General features: G+C 44.5%; 1 protein-coding gene, 1 non-coding gene and 1 pseudogene across 7 annotated transcripts in view; 2 read left to right on the forward strand and 1 right to left on the reverse strand.

Moving 5' to 3' along the window:
* The window catches only part of PPP1R13B (protein phosphatase 1 regulatory subunit 13B), an 81098-nt gene that overhangs the window by 34842 nt on the left and 19194 nt on the right, over positions 1–27062 (reverse strand). For 4 of the 6 annotated variants that reach the window (XM_036306360.1, XM_036306358.1, XM_036306363.1 and 1 more), the window contains exons 2-4: positions 25681–25813; positions 9326–9473; positions 2577–2696 (exon numbers count right to left, since the gene is read on the reverse strand). In XM_036306360.1, the coding sequence (XP_036162253.1) occupies positions 2577–2696; positions 9326–9473; positions 25681–25773 (361 nt within the window). In that variant the 5' untranslated portion in view covers positions 25774–25813. Of the gene's footprint in view, positions 1–2576; positions 2697–9029; positions 9191–9325; positions 9474–25680; positions 25814–27062 lie in introns of those variants that run through there. The other 2 variants (XM_036306362.1, XM_036306359.1) reach the window with 2 other exon arrangements.
* LOC118655077 lies at positions 3758–3884 on the forward strand. The gene has a single exon (XR_004967198.1).
* LOC118655081 lies at positions 8257–8357 on the forward strand (annotated as a pseudogene).

Genomic DNA, 27062 nt, shown 5'->3' on the forward strand with positions numbered 1-27062 from the left:
GGAGGGGGTTGGGGTCTGGGTGAAAAAGGTGAAGGGATTAAGAAGTACAAACTGCCAGTTACGAAACAGTCACAGCACAGGGAATACAGTCAGTGAGGTTGCAATAACTAGGTGTGATACCAGGTGGGCACTAGAATTATTGAGGATCACTTTGTAAACTACATACTTTCCTTACGACTGCAGACAGCTCTCTAAGCATCCCTAACACTTCCAAACGTCATAAAGTGAGAAATGAGACCTTCCCCTCGCCTCCCAGCACATGAAGGGACATGAAGGGTTATGCACACATATTGTAGTGATAAGAGTGAAGAGTAAAGCTGCTTGTGCAGAGCTAAGGGAGGGAGGCATGCGTATGTGGAAGGCTCGGGTAGAGGGTGCGCATGAACTCTTAGCCCGAGAGCACTGCTGTGGGACTGCACGGAGCTAGCAAATCTCTGCAGGAGGGGCTCTGGTCGGAGGCAGAAGGGGATGAACAGCTAGACTTGCAGCCTTGGTCTCCTGACCCCGGATGCCCAGCAGCCAGTGGAGTGAAACCCACAAGAGACGGTGCCCTGTAAACCAGCTGTGAAAGGGGCTCTTAGAGTCAGCACCTAGGGCACAATGTCCTGTCATGTAAAACACAAATAAAGAGGAATAACTCGCATAAAGAGGTCTTTTTACAGAAGGATATCTTTTTGCTGTTGATTTTTTAAAACAGCAGAAGTAATCCACAATCACTGTCAAATAACAAGTTAAGGGTCTCTTCACTGTACAGTTTCTATCAGCGGTTCTCAGCCTGTGGGTTGCGACCCCTTTGGGGGTCGAACGACCCTTGCACAAGGGTCGCCTAAGACCATCGGAAAACACATATATAATTACATATTGTTTTTGTGATGAATCACTATGCTTTAATTATGTTCAATTTGTAACAATGAAAATACATCCTGCATATCAGATATTTACATTACGATTCATAATAGTAGCAAAATTACAGTTATGAAGTAGCAACGAAAATAATTTTATGGTCGGGGGTCACCACAGCCTGAAGAACTGTATTAAAGGGTTGCGGCATTAGGAAGGTTGAGAACCACTGGTTTATATGCTTTCAGAAAAAAAATTCCCTTTTTCTGGTTAAATTTTAATTCTAAAAGAGGTAGTATATTCCCAAAGTTCAAAATGCAAAAGGAACAAACAGACAAACAATAAACAATCCCCAGCTTTCTTTTTGTAATCCTCACCCAAGGGTATGTTTTCACTGAGAGATAGAGAATCATCGATGTGAGAGAGAAGCATTGATCGGTTGCCTCCCGTACGCGCCCCGACAGGGGATCAAATCCACAACCTAAGTTTGCGCCCTGACCAGGAGGCAAACCCGCAAACTTTCGTGTGTAGGATGACACTCTGGCTAACGGAGCCGCCTGGCGGGCGTTGCCAGTTTCTCAGTGCCCTTCCAGACACTTCAGACGCACCAGCCAGTGTGGAACAGGACGCTGTCTGTCAGACAGAGGTCCCGTGTGCATACTGCTTCCCATGGTGCTTAGCCTCGTGGTGTGTCCAGGACCTGGGTCGGGGCACATGGCTTGTAGTCACGGCTGTGAGCAGCCCACTGTTGGATGCAGCACGATTTTCAGCCCAAGGCCCCTGTGGGCATGTAGGCTGTTCCTATCGGCGGTGCCCCATGAGTGACCATGTATCCACCATCCTGTACGTGTGTAGCACAGCTTTAGGGCGAGTTCTCAAAAGTGAGATTGCTGGGTGAAAGGGTTTGTGCTTCTGTAAGCAGAACAGATATGCCCAAACTGCCCTCTGCAAAGCTGTCGCCTGGCACTCCCACGGACACATGGAGTGCCTGTTCCCAGCGTCCTCCAAACACTGTTACTGAGTGTCCCCTCTTCGCCAGTGGGACAGTTCTTCTCTGTCAGGATGAGGCTGGGCGTCTTGTCACATCCCAGGGCCACGATACTCTCTCTCCTGAGAACTGCATGTTTGTATATATCGCTCATTTTTTTAAACTGGGTTTTACTTTATTTCATTTTTTTTGGTATCAATTTGTAGGAACTCTTTATATGTAAAAGAAACCAGCCCTTTGCTAATGAGCTACATAAATGCTGTTCCCCAGTTTATAATTTGTCTTTTGAAATTGCTTAAGGTGGTTATTGCCAAACAGACAGTTTTTGCTTTTTTTGTTATTCAGTTTGTCTTTTCTTTTTTGGTTTATTGCTACACTTAGAAAGGTCCTGTCCACTTGAAAAATAAAACACATTTCTCAGCATTTTTCTAATCCTTTCATGGCTTTATTTACTCTTAAACCCTAGATATTTGATCCATCTGGTATCTATCAAAAGCAATTCCTTTGAACAGCATGTCTGAGCGCATTCCTGGGCGATGGTCCTGAGAGGGAGCCAGGGCGAGGCGCCTGGACTGTGAAATAACTCAACTGCAAGAACAGAGGTCAGAGGAGTGTGAGATACTAACTCTCCCTCTCACACTGTGAGTGAAGGGCAACACAGCATAGTAATTTATTTTAATACTTATTCCTATTTTTAAATTAAATTTTATGGCAAAATTTAACAAAGGGAGGGAAAGCATTCATTTACCTTGCTCACTGCTCTCGGTCGGGGAATCCTCATGTCGAAGAAAAAATTTCACTTCTTCCCTCCGCGGCCCCCACTTCTGAAGATGCTCATACATCATGTGATCAAAGGGTATGGGGCGCTCTGGAAAAAACACATCTCATTTATCTCAGAAACAAACAGCGCAATTCCTACCCAAAGCAAAAATAAAGATAAATTTAAATAAATACACACATGAATTAGAATTCAAGACTATTACAAGCACTAAACTTTAACTTTAATGAAATAAAGCAGGAATATGAATGGACAATAATGTATGTAACTAATAAGCACAAGAAGTAAACATAAAAGCAATTTTCCAACATTAAATAGGCAACACTGGGGAAAAATGCCCTTCACAATATTTGTCATGAAGCAGTATGCCTCCCCCTCTTCAAAGGAACGTATCAAAAACTGGTGGGACCTGTTATTCATTAAAATGCTGCACGTGGTGATGGGACGTACCCTGCCTCGCAATGCAGTGAGCCCACACAGCACTGCACACAGCTGCTCATGCAGCATTATTCACAGGGGCCTGAAGCGGAAACAACCCAAACGCCCATGAACTGCTGGATGGGTGAATAAGATGTGGTCCATCAAACAACGTGACTGTCCAGCCCACACCAGGGTTAAGTACTAACACAGGCTTCCAACATGGATGCGCCTGGAGAACATTATTCTAAGTGTGAGGAGGCCACACACTGTATGATCCCACTTCTACGAGGGCCTGGAGTGTCAAGTCCACAGAGCAGGGGGTGACACCGTGGCTGCCTGGCTCTGGAGGAGGAAGGGGTGGGGAGCTGCAGAGTTTGGTGATGGTTGCACAACACTGTGAATGTCCTAAAAACCACTCAACCGTACACTTTAAAATGGTGATTTTATATTATGTGAATTTTATCTCAATTTAAAGGGGGAAAAAATGAAATCTTGAAATATTCCCACTATTGCTTTGCTTGACAGTTTGAGGAAGGATACTAGCAAGTCCCAAGGCTTGTAGAAATGGTCTGGGGAGAGACAGAACAAAATGGAACAGTATTTTTCCTCCCTTCTGCTCAGTCTGAGGACTTGACTTTCAGGCAAGAGAAAGGACTTGGGGAGCGCACCCTATCAAACAAGCAAGGGGTGATGCAGGTGCCCTCAATAAGTTCTAGGTTCCCACAGGAAGGACACCCTGCCCCTTTGCTCCTGCTCAGCTGGAACAGGGGCGTCTGGCGGGACATACAGCAGTCTTCCCTTGTGTTTAGGAGGGCGTCCTGAGTATAGGGCTGGCTCTTAAAGGCACAAGAGGACAATTTTAAAAAAGAGAGAGAAGAAAATCCTGTCACTCCTAGAGACATGACCACACTGTGCTGGGGCCTTGCGCCTCCTGCGTGTGCAGGCAGCTTCGCCTCACTCGGCAGACTTGAGGGCAAGGACAGAAATGGTCGCATCTCTGTTGAAAATGAAATCTGTGAGCTTAGCTCAAGTGCAACTCAGAATGGGTATCACAGCAAAAAACGAGCACAAACTGAACAATAAAGTAAAAATTATTCCGTAATTTAGTTTTGTAAGTAACACTCACGTACATAGGCCTATAAAAATCTATTGTTTTCTCTTACGAATTAACAAAATTTATAGAAAAGATTAACTTCAAGAAAAGTCCACTAAGCGTCACTCCCTTTATTTCCATAAGAAGGTTCAGTGGTTGTTTCAAAGCGGAAACACACTGCCCGACACCGTCCTGTGACACAGCGCACCCCCTCAGGCGAGCCCCGGGCCCTTGGATAAGGCAGAGAGAAACCAGGAGGCAATCCCACCAAAGGAAGCACGAAGGGTCTACCTTCCCTCCTGTCTGCACGCGAGGGGACACTGTGGGGGGAAGGAGCCACAGAGCAGGGTAATAAGCCGCAGGCTAACGACTGTCACGGGCTGAGCTGAGTTCTATGCTGACGTCCTAACCCCCGAGCCTCAGAACACGGCCTCATTGGGAGATAAGACCTTTGAAGAGGTCATAAGTTAGTGAAGCCCTTAGGGTGGCCCTAATCCAATATGACTGGTGTCCTTATAAGAGGAGACCAGGACAGAGACACGGAGAAGGTGGCCATTGACAGGCCAGGGAGAGAGGCCTCAGGGGAAGCCAAGCTGGCTGACACCGCGCCTTAGACCTCTGGCCTCCAGAATCGAGAAAATAAGTTTCTGTTGGGTAAGCCACCAGGCTGCGGTACGTGTTATGGCAGCCCTGGCAAACGAATACGCAGGCCCACAGAGAACTATTTTCTTCCCAAAGGCACTGGCAGCCACACTGGATGACATCTGTGACATAGCGATCGCACTGGCATGCCGGGAGTCACAGATGCAGTGATTGTTACGCAGGGGTTCTCTGAGGCCCAAATATTACTTTAAAGGTTCCTCTAGGGCAGTGGTTCTCAACCTTCCTAATGCCGCGACCCTTTAATGCAGTTCCTCATGCTGTGGTGACCCCCGACCATAAAATTATTTTCGTGGCTACTTAACTGTAATTTTGCTACTGTCATGAATTGTCATGTAAATATCTGATACGCGGGATGTATTTTCATTGTTACAAATTGAACATAATTAAAGCAAGTGACTCATCACAAAACAATATGTAATTATATATGTGTTTTCCAATGGTCTCAGGCGACCCCTGTGAAAGGGCCGTTCGACCCCCAAAGGGGCCGCGACCCACAGGTTGAGAACCGCTGCCCTAGGGGAAGAGAGTGAGACAGGCTGCTGGCTACAGAGCTCCCCCTTCCTTTGCCTCCCATCTACTCGGACACATCTCCTCAAGGCCCCGCGCTGCTCCATGCCACTCAGTGGCCTCCGTGTTTGCTAAGGGCCGGTGATGAGCACCAGGCGGGCGCTGGGGATACCATGGTGAAGAGACAACTTCCCACCCCCTGGGATTTAGTCTAATGAGCGCCATGAAGGCTACTTTGTCATGTTCTAATAAACCCTATGGCAGCACTGGAGCCCGGCGGAGGGACATTTAACACCCTCCAGGATTCAAGGAAGGGACGAGAGGCAAAAAGTAGAGCTTAGCCAAGCAAAGCAGGGCGAGTGCCAGGGATTCTTCTAGACAACGGGAAGAGCGTGTGGAATAGCCATGGCAAACACAGCACGCCGGGACCCTCTGCGCTCCGAGGTGACCGTCCTCATCGTGATGAGATAAAGTCACAGGTTGATTTCAAATGGACTTGGGGACCAGGCCAATATCCCTGGTGAACTCAGATGCAAAAATCCTCAACAAAAATATTAGCAATCCAAATTCAACAATACATTAAAAAGGTGACACATTATGATCAAGTGGGATTTATTCCAGGGATGCAAGGTTGGTTCCCACAAAAACAAAATGAAGGCCAAAAATCATATGATCACATCAATAAATTTGCAAAAAAAAAAAAAAAAGCATTTGACAAAATTTAACATCCGTTTATAATAAAAACTCTAAGCAAAATGGGAGTAAAGGGAACACACCTCAACATACTAAAGGGCATACATGACATACCAGAGGTAACATCCCAGTGCTGACAATCTGAAAGCGTTTTCTCTAAGATCAGGAACAAGACAAGGCTGCCCACTCTCACCCCGTCTACCCAGTATAGCATCACTGTGCGTCCTGGCCACGGCAACCAGGTAAGAAATAAGAGGCATCCAAAGCGGAAAGGAAGAAGTAAAACTATCATTACTTGCAGATGACATGATACAATATATATATAGAATACCCTACAGATTCCACCAAAAAACTATTAGAAATAATAAATGAATGTAGTAAAGTTGTAGGATACAAAATTAATATTCAGAAATTGGTTGCATTTTTATACAATAATGAACAATTGGAAAGAATTTTTTTAAAAATCCCATTTACAATTGCACCAAAACAATAAAATACCTAGGAATAAATCTAACCAGGGAGGTAAAGTAGCTATACTCTGGAAACTACAGTATATTAATGAAAGAAACCGAAGACACAAATAAATGCAAGGATATATCATGCTCATGACTGGAAAAAATATCATTAAAATGTCCATATGAGCCAAGGCAATCTACAGAGTCAATGCAATTCCTGCCAAAATACCAATGGCATTTTTCACATAACTAGAAAAAACAATCCTAACTTTTATATGGAACCACAAAAGACCCCAAATAGCCAAAGAATACTAAGAACAAAGCTGGAGGTATCAAGCTACCTGTTATCATACCACATTACAAGGTTATAATAATCAAAACAGCATGATACTGGCACAAAAACAGACAAACAGATCAACGGAACAGAACAGGAGCTCAGAAACAGACCCATGCTTATATGGTCAATTAATCTACGCTAAAGGAAGCACTGCAGTAAAGACAAGACAGTCTCATCATTAAATGGTGCTGGGAAAATTAGACAGATAAATGCAAAAAAATAAATAAAACTACACCGCTTTCTTACACCATATACAAACAAACTCAAAACGGATTAAAGACTGAAATGTAAGAGCTGAAATCATAAACTCCTAGAAGCCATAGGCAGTAAACTCTTTGACATCACTCTCAGCAATATCTTTTTGGATACGTTTCCTAGGGCAAAGACAACAAAAACAAAAATAAACAAAGAGGACTACAGCAAACTAAAAAAGCTTTTGCCCCATGAAGAAAACCATCAACAAAACAAAAAGGCAACCCACTAAATGGGAGCAGACATTTACAAAGGATGCATCTGATAAAGGGCTAATATCCAAAAGAGATAAAGAAGTCATACAACTCAAAAGAACAAAGAGTATGATTAAGAAATGGGCACAAGACCTGGATAGACATGTCTCCAAACAGGACATGGCCAGACACATTAAGAGATGCTCAATGTCACTCATTAATCATCAGGGAAATGCAAATCAAAACTATGATGAGCTATTACCTCACCCGTCAGAATGGCTACCATCACAAAGACAACAAACAACAGGGCGATGAGAATGTGGAGAAAAGGGAACCCTCATGCACTGTTGGTAGGAATACAAACTGTTACAGTCACTATGGAAAACAGTATGGAGGTTCCTCAAAAAACTAAAAATAGAACTACCATATGCCCAGCAATTCCACTTCTGGGTATTTACCTGAAGAAATCGAAAACACTGCTTTGAAAGGATACATGCGCCCTTATGTTCACTGCAGCATATTTACAACAGCCAAGATATGGAAGCAACCTAGGTGTGCATTGATAGACAAGTGGATAAAGATGACGTGGTATGTGCATACAAAAGAAAGATATCCAACCATTTGCGACAATATGGATGGACCTAGAGAATATTATGCTAAGTGAAATAAGTCAGACAGAGAAAGACAAATACCACATGATTTCACTTATATGTAGAACCTAAAAAACAAAATAAATGAAAAAACAAAACAGAAACAAGCTCATAGATACAGAGGATAAACTGATGGTTGCCAGACTGGGGGTGGGGGGCTGTAGGTGATAAAGGTGAAGGGGATTAAGAAGAACAAGTTGCCAGTTATAGAATTAGTCACGGGGTGCAACGTACAGCACAGGGACTATGGTCCACAATATTGGAATAACTGTGTGGTGCCAGGTGGGTACGAGACTTATGCTGATCACTTTATACAGTGCCTTATCACTGTGTTATACACTTAAAACTAATATAATATTGTATGTCAACTACAACAAAAATAAAAAGTGCTAACTTCAGCAGCACGTATACTAAAAGTGGAATACAAAGATTAGCATAGTCCTTGTGCAAAGATAACAGGCTGATTCATGAAGGGTTCCATATTTTTTATTGCATATTTGAAAGTTGCTAAGAGAGTAGATCTTAAAAGTTCTCATCTCCCCCAAAATATTCCATAACTGTGTATGGTGATGGATGTTAAGTAGACGTATGGTGGTGACCATTTTGCAATATATGCAAATATTGTATCATGTTGTACATCTGAAACTAATAATGTTGTCAATTATACCTAAATTTTAAAAGTGTGGGGCAAAAAAATAAAGGAAAATTTCACTGATTATCTCTAGGTGCTCTTTAAACACTTCCATTTGGCTGCTCATCTCATTATCATCCTGAACTCAAAATGTCCCAGCTGATCACTCTCCTACTTTCCAACACAGACCGCCCAGCGGCCACCTCCTGCTGCAGATGAAGGGAGGCTGCCCTCTGCCCAGGCTGCGTGAGCTGGTCTAGTCTCCACCCTACTGCCCCCCGTCTCTCAACAGTCTCAGGCGCACACACATTTTCTCTCCCCCATCCTTCGCACTGCGCCCCGCTTAGAATATCCCAGTCTATCTAAATCCAACCCTTCCTTTAAGAGTCCAAATTGTTTGGCAGAGTTTCCTGTATTCAGCAATCATATTACCTACACTGCCCAACTAGCGGACAAGGTCCTTCAACGTGGTACCAGTATTTATTTGCTCATCTCACTTTAATAAACACATATTTATGGAGGACCTACTATTATACACAGGAAACACAGTAATGTTCTGTCTTCACGAGGTTATATTCGGTAAAAGTAGATGAAACACTTGACAGGTAACACACCAAACACTGTAGGGCAGCAGTGGTATCAGGAAAGACTTCACAGAGCTGGACCACGGCCCTGCTTGCTTCGGGTGTCTGCAGCAAGGGTGAAGTCACAGAACACTAATCACCCAATTCCTGATTACCACAGAAAGCTGGAAACCAGAAGCAATGCTGTGCGCTTGGTGACCACTGAGCCTGAGGTCCTCAGCCTCTGAGAGCCGCACATACCATTTCCCCTCCACACTTCAGCCAAGTGGCAACTGCCTTCCCCAGGCTCCTTGCAAAACTCCACGACATCTCGACACGTCGTTTCTGGTGTCACAGGAACTTCGGTCAAAATCTGTTCATTGTTGCTCAAGAACACGGTTAGTATCATCTGTAAGAGAAAAGATGAAGTCAAAGCCACAGCTTAGAGTCATTATCGTAAAGAGGTTAATCTGTAGATGGAAAGCAATCCCCACCTCCCCACAGCCACTCCACTCACCTCACCTCCACCCCCCCCCCACTCCCACCCCCGCCGAAATGCCTATAGGATCAATTTTGGGAAATGCATCAACTGATTCTAAAGTTCATGTAGAAAAGTTAAAATGTACAAACAGCCAGAAAAGTCCCAAAAGAGAAGAGTATTAGGAGAGAACTAGCACTACCAGACATCATAAAGTATCAAAACAGCACAGCACTAGCACACAGACAGACGGCGAGTCCAGACACAGGGATGGTAGATGATGAAGGCCGCGTCTCAGTCAAGGAGGGAAAAGACTACACAATGAATGGTGTACGAGCTACTAAACACCTGTCTGGAACAAATGGACTCACCTTGCACATCAAAAACCAGCAACAGTTCCTAACTGATCAAACATTTAAATGTAAATCGTAAAGATATGAAAGTTCTAGAATAAATGGGCAAATTCCTTTTTATAGCCTTGGAGTACAGAAGCCCTTTCCAACCATGACTCAAAAAACAGACACCATTTCGAAAATGATATATTCAAGTAATTAAATATAAGAATCTTTCACAAAGCAAAAAAGACAAACTGGGGAAAAATATTTGCAACTCATATTACAAACAGAAGGCTAATCTCTTCAATATATAAAGGGCTCCTAAATTATAACAAAAAGACCAAAAATCCAATTTATTTTTAAAAATTGGTTATTAATGTATCACAGTAAAAGAAATGCAAGTGCCCTTAAATATAAAAATACATTACAATGTATTTGAAAAAATTAAAATTTTCTAGCATTTTTTATCTTTAAAAAAATCCTACCACTTTGCCCTAGCCGGTTTGGCTTAGTGGATAGTGTCAGCTTGCGGACTGAAGGGTTCCCCGGGTTCGATTCTGGTCAAGGGCATGACCTTGGTTGCTGGCTCCTTCCCAGCCCGGGCCACGTGCAGGAGGCAACCAATCAATGTGTTTCTCTCACATGGATGTTTCTCTGTCTTTCCCTCTCTCTTCCACTCTCTCTACAAATCAATGGGAAAATATCCTCAGCTGAGGTTTAAAAAAAAAAATCCTACCACTTTGATCTAAGATCTGAAGAGGTCATGTCGGAAGAGAATATTTTTTAAAAAAAGAACATTACTCTTTTTTTTTTTTTAATACATTTTATTGATTTTTTACAGAGAGGAAGGGAGAGAGAGAGCCAGAAACATCGATGAGAGAGAAACATCGATCAGCCGCCTCCTGCACATCTCCCACTGGAGATGTGCCCGCAACCCAGGCACATGCCCCTGACCGGAATCGAACCTGGGACCCCTCAGTCCGCAGGCCGATGCTCCATCCACCGAGCCAAACCGGTTTCGGCAGAACATTACTCTTAAAGTATAATGTAAACCAAAGATTTTATTTTATCGGACAGCATTATAAACATTTGTTTAATCTTTGTTCAAAATCAACAATAAAACCTGCATTTGTCCCCAAATTCTCATCTTAAAAATCTTTTTTCTTAGAAGAGCCCTAAATTTCTAAGTCTTGCGATTAAACATCTTTATATCAATGGTCAAATTTTATGTAACCAAAATTGATATAGTTGTGAACTGGTCTCCTCACCATCAATCTGCCCACTCCCACCTGCCCCTCCAGCCCCTGCTCTCGCCCAGGAAAGCTGCTCCCTCGCAGAGCACTCAGGAACAGCACCCCTGCCAAGGCTGGTCTCTGGAACATCAGCATGAACCAGGTGTCTCTTCCGGGGACTGAGACTCTAAGGCTGTTCTGTTCAAAGGCTCTTCCCTCCGAGACTCTAGGGGGCTTGGATTTCACGGGGACCGTCTGGGAAGGCCTAGCCTACAGGATTGTCTGCAGAGCCCCTTCCTCTCCTCCGCCTCCCAGTCCCAGTGCCTTCCCACAGCGAACCATGACCTTGCTCCCTCAACTTCTCTCAGGCTGCTGGCCCTCTGCCCACGCACTCATCCTATCTGCTTGTAAACTCCTAGTCAACCTTCAAAATTCAGCTCATACGCTACCACCTTTGCAAAACCTCCTCTCGCCACCTACTCTCACCAGAGAGGACTCATGGTCCCTCCTTTGTGATCCCGGAACTCTCCACAGGTATCTTTGTTACATCACAGCATTAACACCCCTCTGCCCAATCCACCCGGGAATCTTTCATTTGCCACAGCCTCATCAGCATACGTGTAGGGGGCACATTAATGTCTCATTAACGTCGGGTCGGCTCCATGAAAGACCCACAAATGTAACACCTCCACCATGCCATGGGACCGAGGAAATGCTGCAGGAATCTAAGGTACATCCAATCTGTGCAATAAACAAGCACTTTTCCTCTGTTCTTCTTGGATATTATGAACACATTTCTATCTTATAGGAACTTTAAGTTATTTCTGCTCATTAACCCATAAAACACACACACACACACAAAATATGGGGGCCCTGGCCAGTGTGTCCAGTAGTTAGAGCATCAGCCCATGCAACAAAGAATCACAAGTTTGATTCCCGGTCAAGGGCATGTGTCTGGGTTGCAGGTTCAACTCTGGTCCTGGCCAGTGCATGTGAGGGGGGCAACCACTTGATGTCTCTGTCTCACATCAATGTCTCTCTCTCTCTCTCTCTCTCTCTCTCTCTCTCTCTCTCTCTCTCTCTCTTTCTCTCTCCCCCCCCCCCACTCCCCCCTCTCTCTCTTCCATTCCCTCTAGAAATCAATGGAAAAAACATCCTCAGGTGAGGGTTAACAACAACAAAAAACTGAGGGCTCTTGAATATTGAAATAAATGAGCTGGAATCTATAGAATTGGGGATAAAATAGGTAATTCCTGGATCCAGTGCAAACAAGTCCAGACTGAAAGGGCCTAATGCTCTAAGTTTCACCAGAACAGCTGAGCTGGAGCATGTGTTTATCCTCTTCACACACATTTACTTTTCTCTTCTAATGGCGAAGATCTTCCTATGTGATTTCATAGCCCAGCTCTCCAAGACCTAATAGTCTTTTCCCAAACCATGCTTTATATATCAAAGTTTCAAGTTAGGCCCTAGCCGGTTTGGCTCAGTGGATAGAGCATCAGCCTGTGGACTGGAGGGTCTGGGGTTCAATTCCTATCAAGGGCACATGCCCAGGTTGTGGGCTCGATCCCCAGAAGGTGGCATGCAGGAGGCAGCCAATCAATGATTCTCTCTCATCATTGATGTTTCTATCTCTCTCCCTCTCCCTTCCTCTCTGAAATCAATAAAATTATATTTTAAAAATATTTCAAGTTAGTAAGATATTCCCAACACTTCCCCTGAGTGCTATCCCTACCGCTCCCTACTAACCAGCAGAGCGCCGCTCTCCTCAACCTGCCCATGGGCCTGCCACAGCACCCCGTGGGCTGTTCTCCACAGATAAGCCATTGAGCGTTACACAATCATTTGCTTCTGGAAGATGGGGCTCTGGCCAGATCCAGGCCTCACGTGCTCACTCCCCACCAGCGCACACAGCAGCCCTTTAACACTCAGGAAGGCAGAGTTCTTTATGAACTTGCTGTCAGAATGCATGGCGGCAGGACACCATTCTGGGGCACTTTTCATCTCATGAATAAGTTCAACATGACGGGGAGGGAAGAAGAGGTGGAATGGCGGAGCTGGGAGGCTGAACACGGATTTTTAAAAGTTAAGAACACCCAGGAAACTTATGCAAAGATCACCAAAACATTACTTTTTAATTCTACTTTACAGTCTTTAGAAAACCCTGTATTTTCTAATCTTGGCAAAATTCATTTCCCCCATCTTTATTATTCAACCAAAGCTAATTTCATTATAATCATGACAGATTAAAAAGCTTTCAAGATAATTAAGTCGGCATTGACCTGGACGGCACATATTTCCCTAAAGCAGCATCTAAAATTAAAGCTGAAAAGGCATGTGACTGCTACTGTTATTCTAGCAAGATCGCCTTAGCTAAAAATACGTGAAGAATCTCCAACACAAATATCAGAGTATTGATTCTAGGAGCACTGTGTTTTGTTTATATAGTAATATCTTAGAAATCACAGTATATCTTACAATTGACAGCATGTCACAATTTAATGAGTAGTGCTTTTTCCTTTCTTAATAGTACATGTAAAATAGAGATGGAACCCAATAGGGTTAAGGATTAAGTGAACAAGGAAAACAATTATAGGAAAAAATAAGTTAATGTTTAACTTTCCTAAAAGATTAATGTGTTGAAAATAAAAGATTTGGTTAAGTGCAGTTAGAAACACAGAGATTTATATAATGTGCTGTAACAAGTATTTGATGACAAGACATCTTTGCTCAACTGTTCCCTCTGTCCTGCTCCTGATCCTGCTCCTCCTTCTCCATCACCCCCAATGCCCACCTTTCAGAAGTGGTTCCTGACCCAGTCCACCCATCCTGACCCCGTCTACCCATCCCGACCCGGTCCACCCATCCCGACCCCGTCCACCCATCCCGACCCAGTCCACCCATCCTCACCCCGTCTACCCATCCTGACCCAGTCTACCCATTCTGACCCAGTCCACCCATCCTCACCCCGTCCACCCATCCTAACCCAGTCCACCCATCCTCACCCCGTCCACCCATCCCGACCCGGTCTACCCATCCCGACCCCGTCCACCCATCCTGACCTAGTCTGAGACAGAGGCTCCTTCTGTTCTCCTGTAACAGACAGTGGCTATTTTTAGCACAACATGCTTACACTAAATTATCAGTGGTCCTCATGATTATATCCTCTACTGGAACAGTGTCTGTGACTCACAGGAGTGAGTTGTGACCTCGTCTTGAAATCAATAAACCATGTCGCAATATGCACAGATTTCTATTAAAAAATAAAAAATAAAAAAAGGGCCTCTCCTAGCTGGTTTGGCTCAGTGGACAGAGCGTTGGCCTGTGGAAAGAGGGTCCGGGTTTGCTTCTAGTCAAGGGCACATGCCCAGGTTGCAGGCTCCATCCCCAGTAGGAGGTGTGCAGGAGGCAGCCAATCAATGACTCCCTGTCATCATTGATGTTTCTATCTCTCTCTCCCCTCTCCCTTCTTCTCTAAAATCAATATATATATAATTTTTTTTAAAGGACTGATAAACCCAGAAGGACTGTAATGGCACTGAGGGCAGGACACGTGTTCTCTCTCTAACTCAGCGCTTGAGTAAGATCTGCACACACATGTGGTGCTCAGAAAATGAGGGAGGGAGGCAGGCAACTGCAGAACTGCATCAAGTAACTTCAGAGTAACCTTATCCTTTTAAGAATGTTTGACTATGAAAGAAAATCAATTGGAATCAATAATTCATTTAAATAATCTACAAAGAACCTTTAAAATGTTTATAAACTTGGCACCGGCTGGCGTGGCTCAGTGGTTGAGCATTGACCTATGAACCAGGAGGTCATGGTTCGATTCCGGGTCAGGGCACATGCTCAGGTTGTGGGCGCGATCCCCAGTAGGGGGCTTGCAGGAGGCAGCCGATCCACGATTCTCTCTCATCACTGATGTTTCTCTCTCTCTCCTTCTCCCTTCCTCTCTGAGATCAATTCAAAAAAAGGATGTAGAAACCATTAAAAAATAGGAGCTATCTGCAATACAGACATGCAACAAATCATCACACTCCATACAATGTTTCACAATGCTATGTGTTAATTATGCAATGACACAATGTACATGTCATGTATATCAATAAAGCTCAGGGGAACCACCCAGAACATAGAAAAGAAAGGCACTGTCATATTAATAGAATAGACAGACAATAACTGTGTTGATGAGGATGTGGAGAAACAAATTCTTGTACATTGGTGGTGGAAATATAAAATGCTATAGCCATTTTGAAAAACCGTTCAGCAGGTTTAAAATGTTAAACATAGATTTACCATTTAACCCAGCAATTGCACTCCTAGTTACCTACCCAAGAGAATGAAACTATCCGTTCACACACAGTCTCATATGTAAATGTTCCTGGCAGCATTATTCATAGTAGCCAAAAGGTGGGAACATCCCAAATGTCCATCAACTGATGAATGAATAAAATGTGGTCATCATACGATGGAATATTATCCAACCATAATAAAAAAGAACAAAGTACTAACACAGGCCACGTGGATGGACCGTGAGAGCATGATGCCAGGTGAAAGAGACCAGACAAAAGAGGCCACGTATTATAATGATTCTATTTATATGAAATGTCCACATTAGGCAAGTCTATAGAGACAGAAGTTAGGGGATGGACTGCAAATAGGCCCCACATTTCTCTTTTGGGGTGATAGAAATGTTCTAAAATTAGATTGTGGGGATGGTTGTACAACTCTGTAAATTTATTAAAGATCACTGAATTGTTCACTTAAAATGGCTGAATTTTAGGTATATAAATTATACTCCAATAAAGCTGTTTTTAAAAAGTAAACTTCCAGGAAAGGAAATAAAAGCAGCTCTACTGGCATGGTACAAAAAGCCTGAAATAAGAAACTCAATGAACACACAATATACAAACAATGTATTATAGAATTGTACACTTGAAACCTATATAGTTTTATTAACCAATGTTACCCCAATAAATTCAATAAAAATTAAAACAAATAAAAAGGAGCCCTGGCAAGTTTTTCTCAGTGGTTGTGGGTCCAATTCCCGGGCAAGGGCACACATCTCGGTTACAGGTCCTCCAGCCCCAGGGGCCCATGCAGGAGGCACCCAATGGGTGTGTCTCTCACGTGGATGTCTCTCTCTCGCGCGCTCTTTCCCCTTCTCCCTCCCCAGACTGCCTCTAGAAATCAACGGAAAACAATCTCTTCGGGTGAAGATTAAAGAAGAAAGAACCTCGGGTTCTCTCCTTGGCTCTGCTCTGACTTGGCTGCCGGGGGAGCTGCTCCCTTGTCCATCTCTGTGTCTTACCTTCTCATCAGAGCTCAGCAGATACGAGGTTGGGACGCCCTTTAGGACAACCTCAGCTCAGCAATCCCCACCTACTTCCACTTTCTAATGGAAAAGGAACGCAGGGGTGACAAAAAAGAATCGAGGAGAAATAAGATAATAAAAGCTAAAGCAATTTCAGTACCTTGTGAAAGTTACTTGGTAGCTTATGAGGAAATAGCACATAAAAGCCATCGAAAGGACCAGTTGGGGTGGGAATAGGACATCAAAAGCCCCCTTCAGCTTTCCTGTGGGCCACCTGCCCCATCTGAGAATCAGCACTAAGCTCCCTTCCGGCCCCAACATGTTGCAACACTGTTCACCAGTTTAGACTCGGCAACATTAGGGCTGTAAAGAAAGCTAAGCCTGAGACATTGCCTTGAATGCCTCTTCCCACTCCCCTACCTGCCTCTCTCAGAGTGAACAGCACACCACCCAGAGCCAGGAGCACAAACCAGACACCGGGAGGTCCCCTCCTACCCCACAGTCCATCAGCAGTACTCTCGGCCCTCAGGTAAAAGCACACAGAACCTGGTAGCTCTTTCCACTGCTCCTCCCGGCCCAGGCCACCTCACCTCCGACCGGGCGTCGGCAAGAGCCACCTGCGTCTCCACTCGCCCTTCGGACAGCACTTCACTCCAAACCCTCCGTGGTGTCCCAGCTCTCGGGTCCTGTCCACAAGGTCCCACATGGCCTGCACCACAGACACACACCTCTCACCGCGCCTCCCTTCATCCCCTGCTCCACGCACGCACGCGGGCATTGTCACTGCTCTCCCAACAGGACAAGCCCACTCCTGCCTCGGCCTGTGCACTTGCTGCTCTCTGCTTAGCCCACCCTCCCCTCAGCTACTAACGTGCCTGTTACTCTACTTCCAGCCCCGGCTCAAACGCCACCTCCTCAGGGAAGCCTTCCCTGACCAATCTGCTCAGCAGCACTATTCCACCACTCTGCCCTCTCGCTCTACTCTAGTTTTTCCTTCTTAGCACTTACCGCCGCCTCATCTGTGGTGTGTGCCTGTGTGTTTATCCTCCGCCTCCTCCCACCGGAACATGCCCTCTGAGAGCGTGAGCCTTAGTGAGTTCACTGCTGAGTCACGAGAGCCTGGAGTGGTGCCTGGCATACAGCAGGCACACAATCAACTCCCCAGTTATACAGGTTCTTTTTACATAGGTGGAGACATGAAGGGTAGGTGGCTGTCTTCTCATCTTCAAGGTCTCAATAGAAAAAGATGTCCAATATTGTACCCTCTTGTCCACATCAGAGAGGAAGAAACACCTTAAAAATGTTAGCGTGAGCACGGCACTCTCTACGCCTGGTTTTCCCTAAAGCTGAGCTGGAAGACCACCAACCCCCGCCGCGGAGGGCAGTGCTGCTATTAGCCACGTGGCATCTTGTGCGCCTCGCATCAGTGGGGCTCATTGATCCGTGGCCTACAATTCCACTGGAGACTCAGCGCAACCTCTTTCTTGCTGAATTCTTTGAAGATCGAGCCGAGGAGAAGAGGGAGAACGAAAGCAATTCCTAAAATAGCTAAGGAAGTGTGGGAGGGAATCCGCCTCCCGATATAAGGGGGAGCCAGCGACAGGCCTGAGTCTGCTCTGGAATTGGGAGACCAGTTAACCAAGCTCCTGCCAACAAAGAATATGGTTTCGTATGCTTCCTGGGGAAGTTCCTGGAGGAACGGGAGGAAAGCACAGACCACCGCAAACCCAGCGAGGCTATCGTGAGCCATTAGAAACCGGGCCCGGAGGGGGAGACGCCTTGAAGGAGCCTGCGGACGCGTCAGGTAAGCAGACCTACAAAGCAAGCCTTCCCATGGGAGTAGGTGCCAAGATCAGCTGCTTAACATCTTGATCTTCTCCACTTGACAAAAGACTGCCCTCCTCCATTGGAGTGTGTACAAATAACCCTACTTTTGCATCCTCCGAAAAAATGTTACGTAAACATCAGACGCCGGCATACACCTTTGTGATGCTTGGCAGGATTCACTCACACCCAGGGGTCATGGCCATGCCTGTTACAGCCTTCCCTCTTTCCACAAGGTGGCGCTGCAGGGTATCGGTTGAGTCCTCCCCCACCCCCCCACCATCCCACCCCCTCTAAATATTTGGGGAAAAGAATGACCTTTGAAGAAAATAGAGGTGCAGGTTAGATCACGTTAAGCTCCGTTTCCATAACTGGAATTTGTGTTATTTTGGCAAATAAGCAGAACTGGCCCTTGGAGAACAGTGGTCTTTATAAACATGAGCACTGCAGGAGCGCATATTTAACCATGTCTCGTCTGTGAGGACAGAGGCAGTTAAAATTATACCCTTTTTTGGGTCAGAATCCAAAAATATATTTGTTGGTGTGCCGCAGGATTTTAGTAATTAGTTTGTGTGTGCCATGAGATGAAAAGGGTGGAAAATCGCTGCATTAAGGTGTTCTTTCAGGGCTTAATTTTGCTAATTATCTGTGGTGGTCAGTGCATGTCATTTCTGGTGGTCAGCGCACGCCATAGCAAGCGATCGAACTCTTGGTCTCCCGGTCAAACTCCCGAGGGGACACTTTGCATATTAGCCTTTTATATATATAGATAGACTAGAGGCCTGGTGCACAGATTCGTGCACTGGTGGGTGGCATGGCCTGCAGGGATCGCCTGCTCTGAGAGCGCAGCTCATCCCAGTCAGCTGAGCGGCGCTCCCACTGTGGGAGCACACTGACCACCAGAGGGCAGTTCCTGCGTTGAGCGTCTGCTCCCTGATGGTCAGTGTGCGTTATAGTGACCGGTTGACCGGTCGTTCTGGTCGTTCTGCCATTCAGTCACTGAGCTTTTATATGTATAGATGTATCGACATTAGTTTATCAACTGCAACAAATGTACTGCACTATCTCAAGATGTTAATAATAGGGGAAATGGTCAAGACTCAATTTTTGTGTAAACCTAAAACTGCTCTAAAAAAGTCTATTAATTTAAAGTAAAAATAAAACAGTCCATCACACATGGCAAAAGCTCTCTCTTGAAAGTCTGACTCTGTACAGGGGGAAAATGTAGGTTTACAGTTATGATACAAATAAATCATACAATAATTAATACAAGAATAAATCTATTTTTGCCCATCCTGTTTATCATTGCATAGAGATGTGTGTGTGGATATGTGTATGACTGAGTCACTCTGTAAAGGTGTTTCCTCGTGTGGGCCATGTTTCAAGCAGTTTGAAAAATACTGCTCTCGGGGCCTCATGAAACCTACCAGGACTAAATGAGGAATCATGCTTGGGGTGGTGGTCGGGGGGGACATCACAGTGTCCATCATTAGGCACTGAGATGTCTATGTCGCACCTTCTCAATTCACACCAACTCTATGAGATAAGTACCACCTTCGTCCTGCAGCTCAGGGGAAGGAGGACAAGTTTAATAACTTGCTCCAAGTCACTGAGCCAACAATAACCGTGAGCAGTACTTAACCCTTGTCTGACTCCAAAGCTATGGCTGAACCCCTACTTCAAACTGATTCAAAATTAAAAAGGAACGATAGCAAAAGTCTTAATAAATACTTTCCTACTTGCAATATACTCCCCATTATTTAATAACCTCTCAACAAATTGTTTTATCCAGTTTTTATAGTTGAAACTATCTGAAATGCAACATTATTCATTATACAAGGGCACCAGAACAAAGAATCATGCATTCTTCTAAACAATTAACCATAAAGGTTATCTCACAAAACTATATAAATGATCTATAATTAAATTTTCTTGACCTTTAAAAAATTTAACTTAGGTGTTCCAATAATTCTCAGAATAAGACTTCCTCTTTCTACATATTTCTCTGTAAAATTCAAGATCATATATTCCTATATGTATCTAAAAAACATATCTACTCTTAGGTACATACCCATGAGAACTAAAACATATCCACACAAAAACCTGAACACAAAGGTTTATAGAGGCATTATTCATAATAACCCAAAAGTGGAAATAACACAAACTGATGGATAATTCATCTATATCTATCTATGCAATGATATGTGGTATGTGTATCGATACAATGAAATATTACTTCTCATAAAAAGGAATGAAGTAAATGCTACAACATGAATGAACCTAAAAACCATTATGCCGAGTGAAAGAAGCCAGATACAAAAGGTCACATGTTGTGTGATTCCATCTGCATGAGAAGCTGAGACGAGGCAAACCCACCGAGAAAGAGAGTAGATAGTGGTTTCCAGAGGCTGAATCACAGACCAATAAAGCTATTTTATTTTTTTGTGAATTCTCACCCGAAGATATTTTTCTATTGATTTTTAGGGAGAGTAGAAGAGAGAGGGAAAGACAGAGCAGAATATTGATATGAGAGAAACACATCGACTGGCAGCCCCCACCTCCCGCCCCCCCGGCAACCAGGGCCTGGGAGGAGCCTGCAATCAAGGTACGTGCCCTTGACCAGAATCGCATCTGGGACCCTTTGGCCTGCAGGCCAACACTATCCACTGAGACAAACTGGCTAGGGCTAAAGTTGTTGTTTTTAAAAATATCTAGCTATGCTAATTATTCAACCTATATAATCAGTAAAGTATTTTTCCCAATAAAAACAACTTTGAATAAACATATAGTTTCTTTTGTATACATTTTTCTTTCCTCAAGTAATAAACACTTATAGCTGTACAAATCTTGGCTTAATCATGTCTATTAATACCCAAAGTTGATCACTAATCCTTTTCCCAGCAAGAAACAAGGCTTAAAACAACACAGATAATTAGCAAAATTAAGCCCCTGAAAGAACACCTTAATGTAGCGATTTTCCACCTTTTTCATCTCATGGCACACACAAACTAATTACTAAAATCCTTCAGCACACCAACAAATATATTTCTGGATTCTGACCCAAAAAAGGGTATAATTTTGATTCATTTACACTGGACAACTATTGTTTTGGCTGCTGTCATTTTTTATTTGACAATCTAAGGGAAGAGAGGTCAGGTATTGCATGTTTTTTGGGTTTTGTTTTTAATAAGAGGACATTTATTTGGAAAATCACAGAGGAGGAAAAAGTAATTTGTAAGAGAAATGGGCTGAGGAAACAAGTTATGGAGGAAGGAAGGGCCTTAGGAGCTTGGGAGTGAGGAAGGTGAAGGTGACTGGCCTGGGGGAGGAGGGGGAAGGGGAGGGAGAGCCAGGCATCGCATGTTTTAAAATTTCTGCAGCACACCAGCTGAAAAATCACTGCCTTAATGTAATCATGTCTACAGATCCACCACAGTAGGTAGATACTATCTGTCTGGTACAGAATCAGAATGCAGCCCTGGCCGGGTGGCCCAGTTGGTTACAGCAGCGGTGGTCCGTGAGGTCTGAGGGGTGGCGACCACTGGGTTAGAGTGTCATCACGACAGGCCACAGCTGTAGGTCCCACTCCCGGTCAGGGCACATGTAAGAATCAGCAAATTAACGCATAAAGAAGTGGAACAACAAAATCCATGTCTGTCTCTCGAAAAAAAAATCAATCAATAAAAAAATTATTTTTAATGAGAATGCAATTTACAAAGGAAAAGTCCAATAGAGCCCTTGTCTTATTACAAATGACTCTGTCCATTTTTTTTTCAGATTTGAATCAGCTCTTGAGAATCAGATGCTACTTTGATTTGCTTATAATGCTCTGAGTTACCATTTCCAAAATGTCTCTCATCTTTAGAAAACTAAGCAAAACTGAAGTGTGGAAAACAAAAAGTCTGAGTGCCTGGAGATTACCTGTGCCATTTACAAAGGAAAAATACTTAAATGGATGTCCCCGAGGCCCTGTGGAATCTCAATTCAGGCCCTAATGACATGAGCCATGATAAGACATACTAGCGGAACAAGACAGACCACCACTGTTACAGCAGAGACACAGAGGGGGTCAAGTTTCACCTAATTAGGCGAGTTCGAAGGAAGAAAATGTTCAGTGTTCGCATTGTTCAATGACAACTGTGAGTAGGATCTAAAAGTCATTATGAAAAAGAAAACTAAACACTAATTTACTAATCTCCCTACAGAACCTATTATAAAAAGACTTACCTAAGCTCTGTTAGCAACTTTGAAAAGTAAAACCTCAAAGCTTTTAAATAAGTTTTCACAGTAAGTGGCTTGCTCGTATTTTATGCTTAGGAAAATTGGTTGTTGGAGGTAAGGTACTTACAGAGCTATACACTTCTCTTTTTTTCATATTCTGCTAGTATTGACTTATTTTAAATGTCTAAAATCAGAATGAGGTTTTTAACAAGACTAGAGGCCTGATGCACGAAATTCGTGCAAGAGTAGGCCTTCCTTTCCCCGGCTGCCGGCTCCGCAGCCCCGGCTTTGCGGCCCTACCTCCTGCCAACACCTGCCTTGGCCTGGCACTGCCCGCATCCGCCACCACACCCCCCCTGTCCCTCCCACCCCACTGATCGCCTGGGCCTCCCTCTTTGGGATGATCGGGGAAGCCCCCCGATTGATCGCCCCACGGGCCCGTGGCCTGGGCCTCCCTCTGCGGGACAATCATGGGTGATGGCAGCCTGCGCCCCCCCCCCCCCCCCCCGCCCAATTGCATCACACCCACCTTGGATGGCCTGGTGCCAGTGCGTGTCATAGCATGGTCGTCCGGATGGTCATTCTGCTGTTAGGCCATTCGGTTGATTTGCATACTACACCTTTATTGTTATAGATGCTTAGCATCAAAGGACTTTTTACAATTTATTAATTATAAAAACAGCTATTATTTCAGTGCTCACTGTGGTGGTGGACAGGGCCTTTGTTTACTCACATTGTATCACTGAACTCTCCCAACAGGCCTGCGGAGTGAGGTGCTAGGATGATCCTGCAGACAGACTGAAGGACTGCCCAAGATCACATGACTAAGAAGTGCCAGAGTGTCTGACCCAAAGGTGTCTGGCTCCAAAGCTTAAATTTCTACTCCAATAGCTCAGGAACAAAACAGTGCTTAAATTCATGATCACTTAAAACAAAAGCAAACAAACGACACAGCTATTCAAGTTCTTCAACCTTATATATGAAACTACAAGAAACCATCTTTATCCAAAAGTTTCAGATAGGAACATAAAGTCAAACAATTTTTTATAATGGAAGAACCCACTTTATACATCTAATGTACATGTACCTTTGAAAAGTAAAACATTGTAAGTATGAATATAAAAGAGTAAATTAGAGAAGATTCATTACAAAATTCAAAGATGAATGCACTTAACAGCTGAGACTGACTCAGAGAAAAAAAAATCCTACTAAAGGAAAGCTAAAATGAAAACTTATGCCTTCCGATTCTTATGAACTTTACTGTTTTTGTTGTTTTTTAACCTGGCCTGGGTCCTGAGGTTTGTGTCTGCTCAGATGCCAGAGAGCCTTTTGATAAAAGCTTGTGCACAATTTGCAAAGCTTCCACACCATTCCTTCTGAGGAGAGAACTATATCTTCTATTACTCATTAAAACATTAGCTGCATGAGTTGTCCTATTATCATATGACCATATATTTTTACCATTCCAAGTGGTAACCTCTACTATGGAGAATGACTGAATTTCTGCATGCTGGTATTGACAAGAAGTCATGTTTCTGAAAGGAAGAATGAGCATTTTCTTAGCACCCACTAGGCAACCATACACCAACTGACTTAGTCTTCACAGCGACCTCAGGGACCCCGAGTGGGGTGGCTTCCAGACAACAGTTCTCTCCCTTCCTCTCGGGGACTCACACACGGGCAAGTTCCCAGGGGTCATGCTTATTTTACATGCCCATCCCTCCTGACACTGCTGACTCAACGCAGGGAGGTACTTGACAAAAAAAATGTTGTTCATTCCACAAGTATTTGCTGAGCGCCTGCTCTGTGCCAGGCACTGGAGAGGCAGCCCTGACAAGGCAGGCAGGGTTCTCGCCCCGTGGAGTTTTGCTTTGATTATAGCCTGGGGAAAGAGACAAAGTAAGTAGGGGGAACATACAGTCTGATGGGTGGTGATGGAGAAAAACAAAGCAGGCAAAGGACATGGGGACAGGATACCTTTAATTTTAAATAAGGCGGTTAGAAAAGGCCTCGCTGAAGGAGGTGGCAGGGAGCTGGCAGGCAGCTTGGAGGAGGAACAGGGAGGCAGGGGGGACTAGGGCAAAGGTCCTGAGGCAGAGGAATGCTGGTAAAATGCCGAATCCATAGGAGTCAGCTCGGCTGGCGCAGAGATCAAGGGGGAACAATAGGAGTTGAGAGGTAAACTTCCAATTGGCTTTTGCTCAGAGGAGCCTGGAAGCCCTGGTGGTTCTCAGCCAGGAAGGGCGTGTTTTAGCACAAGGACTCGTGGGCTCACTCTGGCTGCTTTGTGGAGAGCGGGCTGAGGGAAGAGCACAGAAGCAGGGAGACCAGACCCTAGGAGGCTGAACAGGAGAAGCATCCAGGAGGCAGTGAGACTCCCAGAGGTCGTGCAGAACGGAAGCTGGGCAGGCTGTGGAGGCTCTGACGAGACTGGCTGATGGAGGGCGTGTGGGCTGTGAGACAGAGGCTGTGGAAAGGAGGCCTGCCCCGCCCGCTGCCAGGTCCCCCCAGTGCTGCCCCAGGCCCTGCTCCACCGGAAGATTCAGTTGTTCAGCTCTCCCTCCCGTGTCCTTCCCATAGATCAGCCGTGGGCAAACTACAGCCCGTTTGAAATGAATAAAACTAAAAAAAAAAGACCGTACCCTTTTATGTAATGATGTTTACTTTGAATTTATATTAGTTCACACAAACACTCCATCCATGCTTTTGTTCCGGCCTCCCGTCCAGTTTAAGAACCCATTGTGGCCCTTGAGTCAAAAAGTTTGCCCACCCCTGCCATAGATCCTTTCTTTTCTCAGATGTCAGATATAAGAGTTGGTTCCTGCCACTTGAAACCAAAATGAATTTAAGTACTAAAATCATTAGCATTTCACAAATGGGAAACCTGAGGTATAAAAATGGAGGCACCACAGTTACTGGGTAGCTGAGTTCAGATGTGAACATGGCCCAGCACACCACCCTGCCTCCCAGGCCTTGACCAGCCCTGGACCTGCACAAAATGAAAACAAAACCAAAGGGGGCGGGGAGGGAGGAAAGGTCAGCAGAGCACCTGTTCAGTCCCCAGTTCCACGGAGCATAAGCAGCGGGGCTGCCCCTCCTTCCCTCCACTCCCAGGGCCAGGAGCCTCGCAAACACAAGGCAGCCCAGCCCGCCTGTGCCAAGCTGAAAGCCCTGCCTGTTTCCACCCAGAAAAGAGAGAAAATGGGACTCGCCTGGCAGATCGTCTTTCCCTTGGTCTTTCTGTTGCTACAGCGCCCAAAGTTTTCCTTTCCTGCTCCGCTGCTCGTCTCAGAAATACTTAACATGTTATTGTTGGCTCAGCACTCAGGAAGTTCTCACAATGACCTGTATTTTAACACAAAAATGAAGTATTGTGTTCCCTAAGGTAACTAGTCCTATTAAACTCATCAAATTTGAGAGCACAGCATAGAGGTGCATCGATTTCCCCCCAACAGTCACTGAAGTTATTTGGGGGAAAGAAAAGATAAAAATTATTTTTGGGTAATTTGAGTTATTTTAGAGAAAATGTAAGCTTCTTAAGTCTTAAGAGTAGGTTAAGCTTTTTAATCCTTTGTGATGCTGAGTGTCACATGAAGGCGATCACAAAGAGGAGCTGTCAAATCTTAGCACCAGAAGGAGCCTCACCTCACCACCACTCTTTCCCCATTTTACAGACCAGGAAGCAGAAGCCAGAGAAGGAAATAATCTGTCAAGGTTAACAAATCTTCTTAGTAACAAAACAAAGGCTGAAATCAGGTCTTTTGCTTCTCAGCCGGGCAGGCTGCTCCCTCCCAGCAGTTTATTTCATTGCGCTGCCTACTTAATACTACATGAGAAGGTCTGTAAAATGTCTAGCAAGACATCTGACAAGCAACATGCTCTCAAATCTAATTTCCTTTCTCTCTTATTTATTTAAATACCTGACAACAATTAGGGGCGCTGAGAAGGTTAGGGGGGAAACCCCAGAACTTTTAATATTATAGAAACAAACCAAAATGAAGTAGCAAGAGAACCATGAAACAAAACTGACACAGGGACATGCAATCAAGTGCCAGCTATAAACAGTAGCTGATCATAAAGCAGACCAGTCATACGCGTTGGACATATAATAAGAGGGCTCCATACGCATCCGCGGGATCCTGGAAAATGTAAGCTAAGCCACACCATTTTGTTAATCCTAAATCAGTCCCAGGCCTGCCGGCAGGAGACAGCAGTTGAGGTGACCATATAGCAGGGATGGTGAACCTTTTGAGCTCGGCGTGTCAGCATTTTGAAAAACCCTAACTTAACTCTGGTGCCGTGTCACATATAGAAATTTTTTGATATTTGCAACCATAGTAAAACAAAGATTTATATTTTTGATATTTATTTTATATATTTAAATGCCATTTAACAAAGAAAAATCAACCAAAAAAATGAGTTCGCGTGTCAGAGGTGTCATAGGTTCGCCATCACTGCCATATAGTTAAGAACAAACATGGCCTCTCTGACCGACTCCCAGCACCAACAGGCAAGATCAAGAGGTCCCTGCACACCTGCATGAATGGCACCCGCTGTAAATCATGCCCCTGGAAAACGACATTGTCTCACCCAC

This window comes from Myotis myotis, unplaced genomic scaffold (assembly GCF_014108235.1).
Source record: "Myotis myotis isolate mMyoMyo1 unplaced genomic scaffold, mMyoMyo1.p scaffold_m19_p_41, whole genome shotgun sequence".
NCBI lineage: Eukaryota > Metazoa > Chordata > Mammalia > Chiroptera > Vespertilionidae > Myotis > Myotis myotis.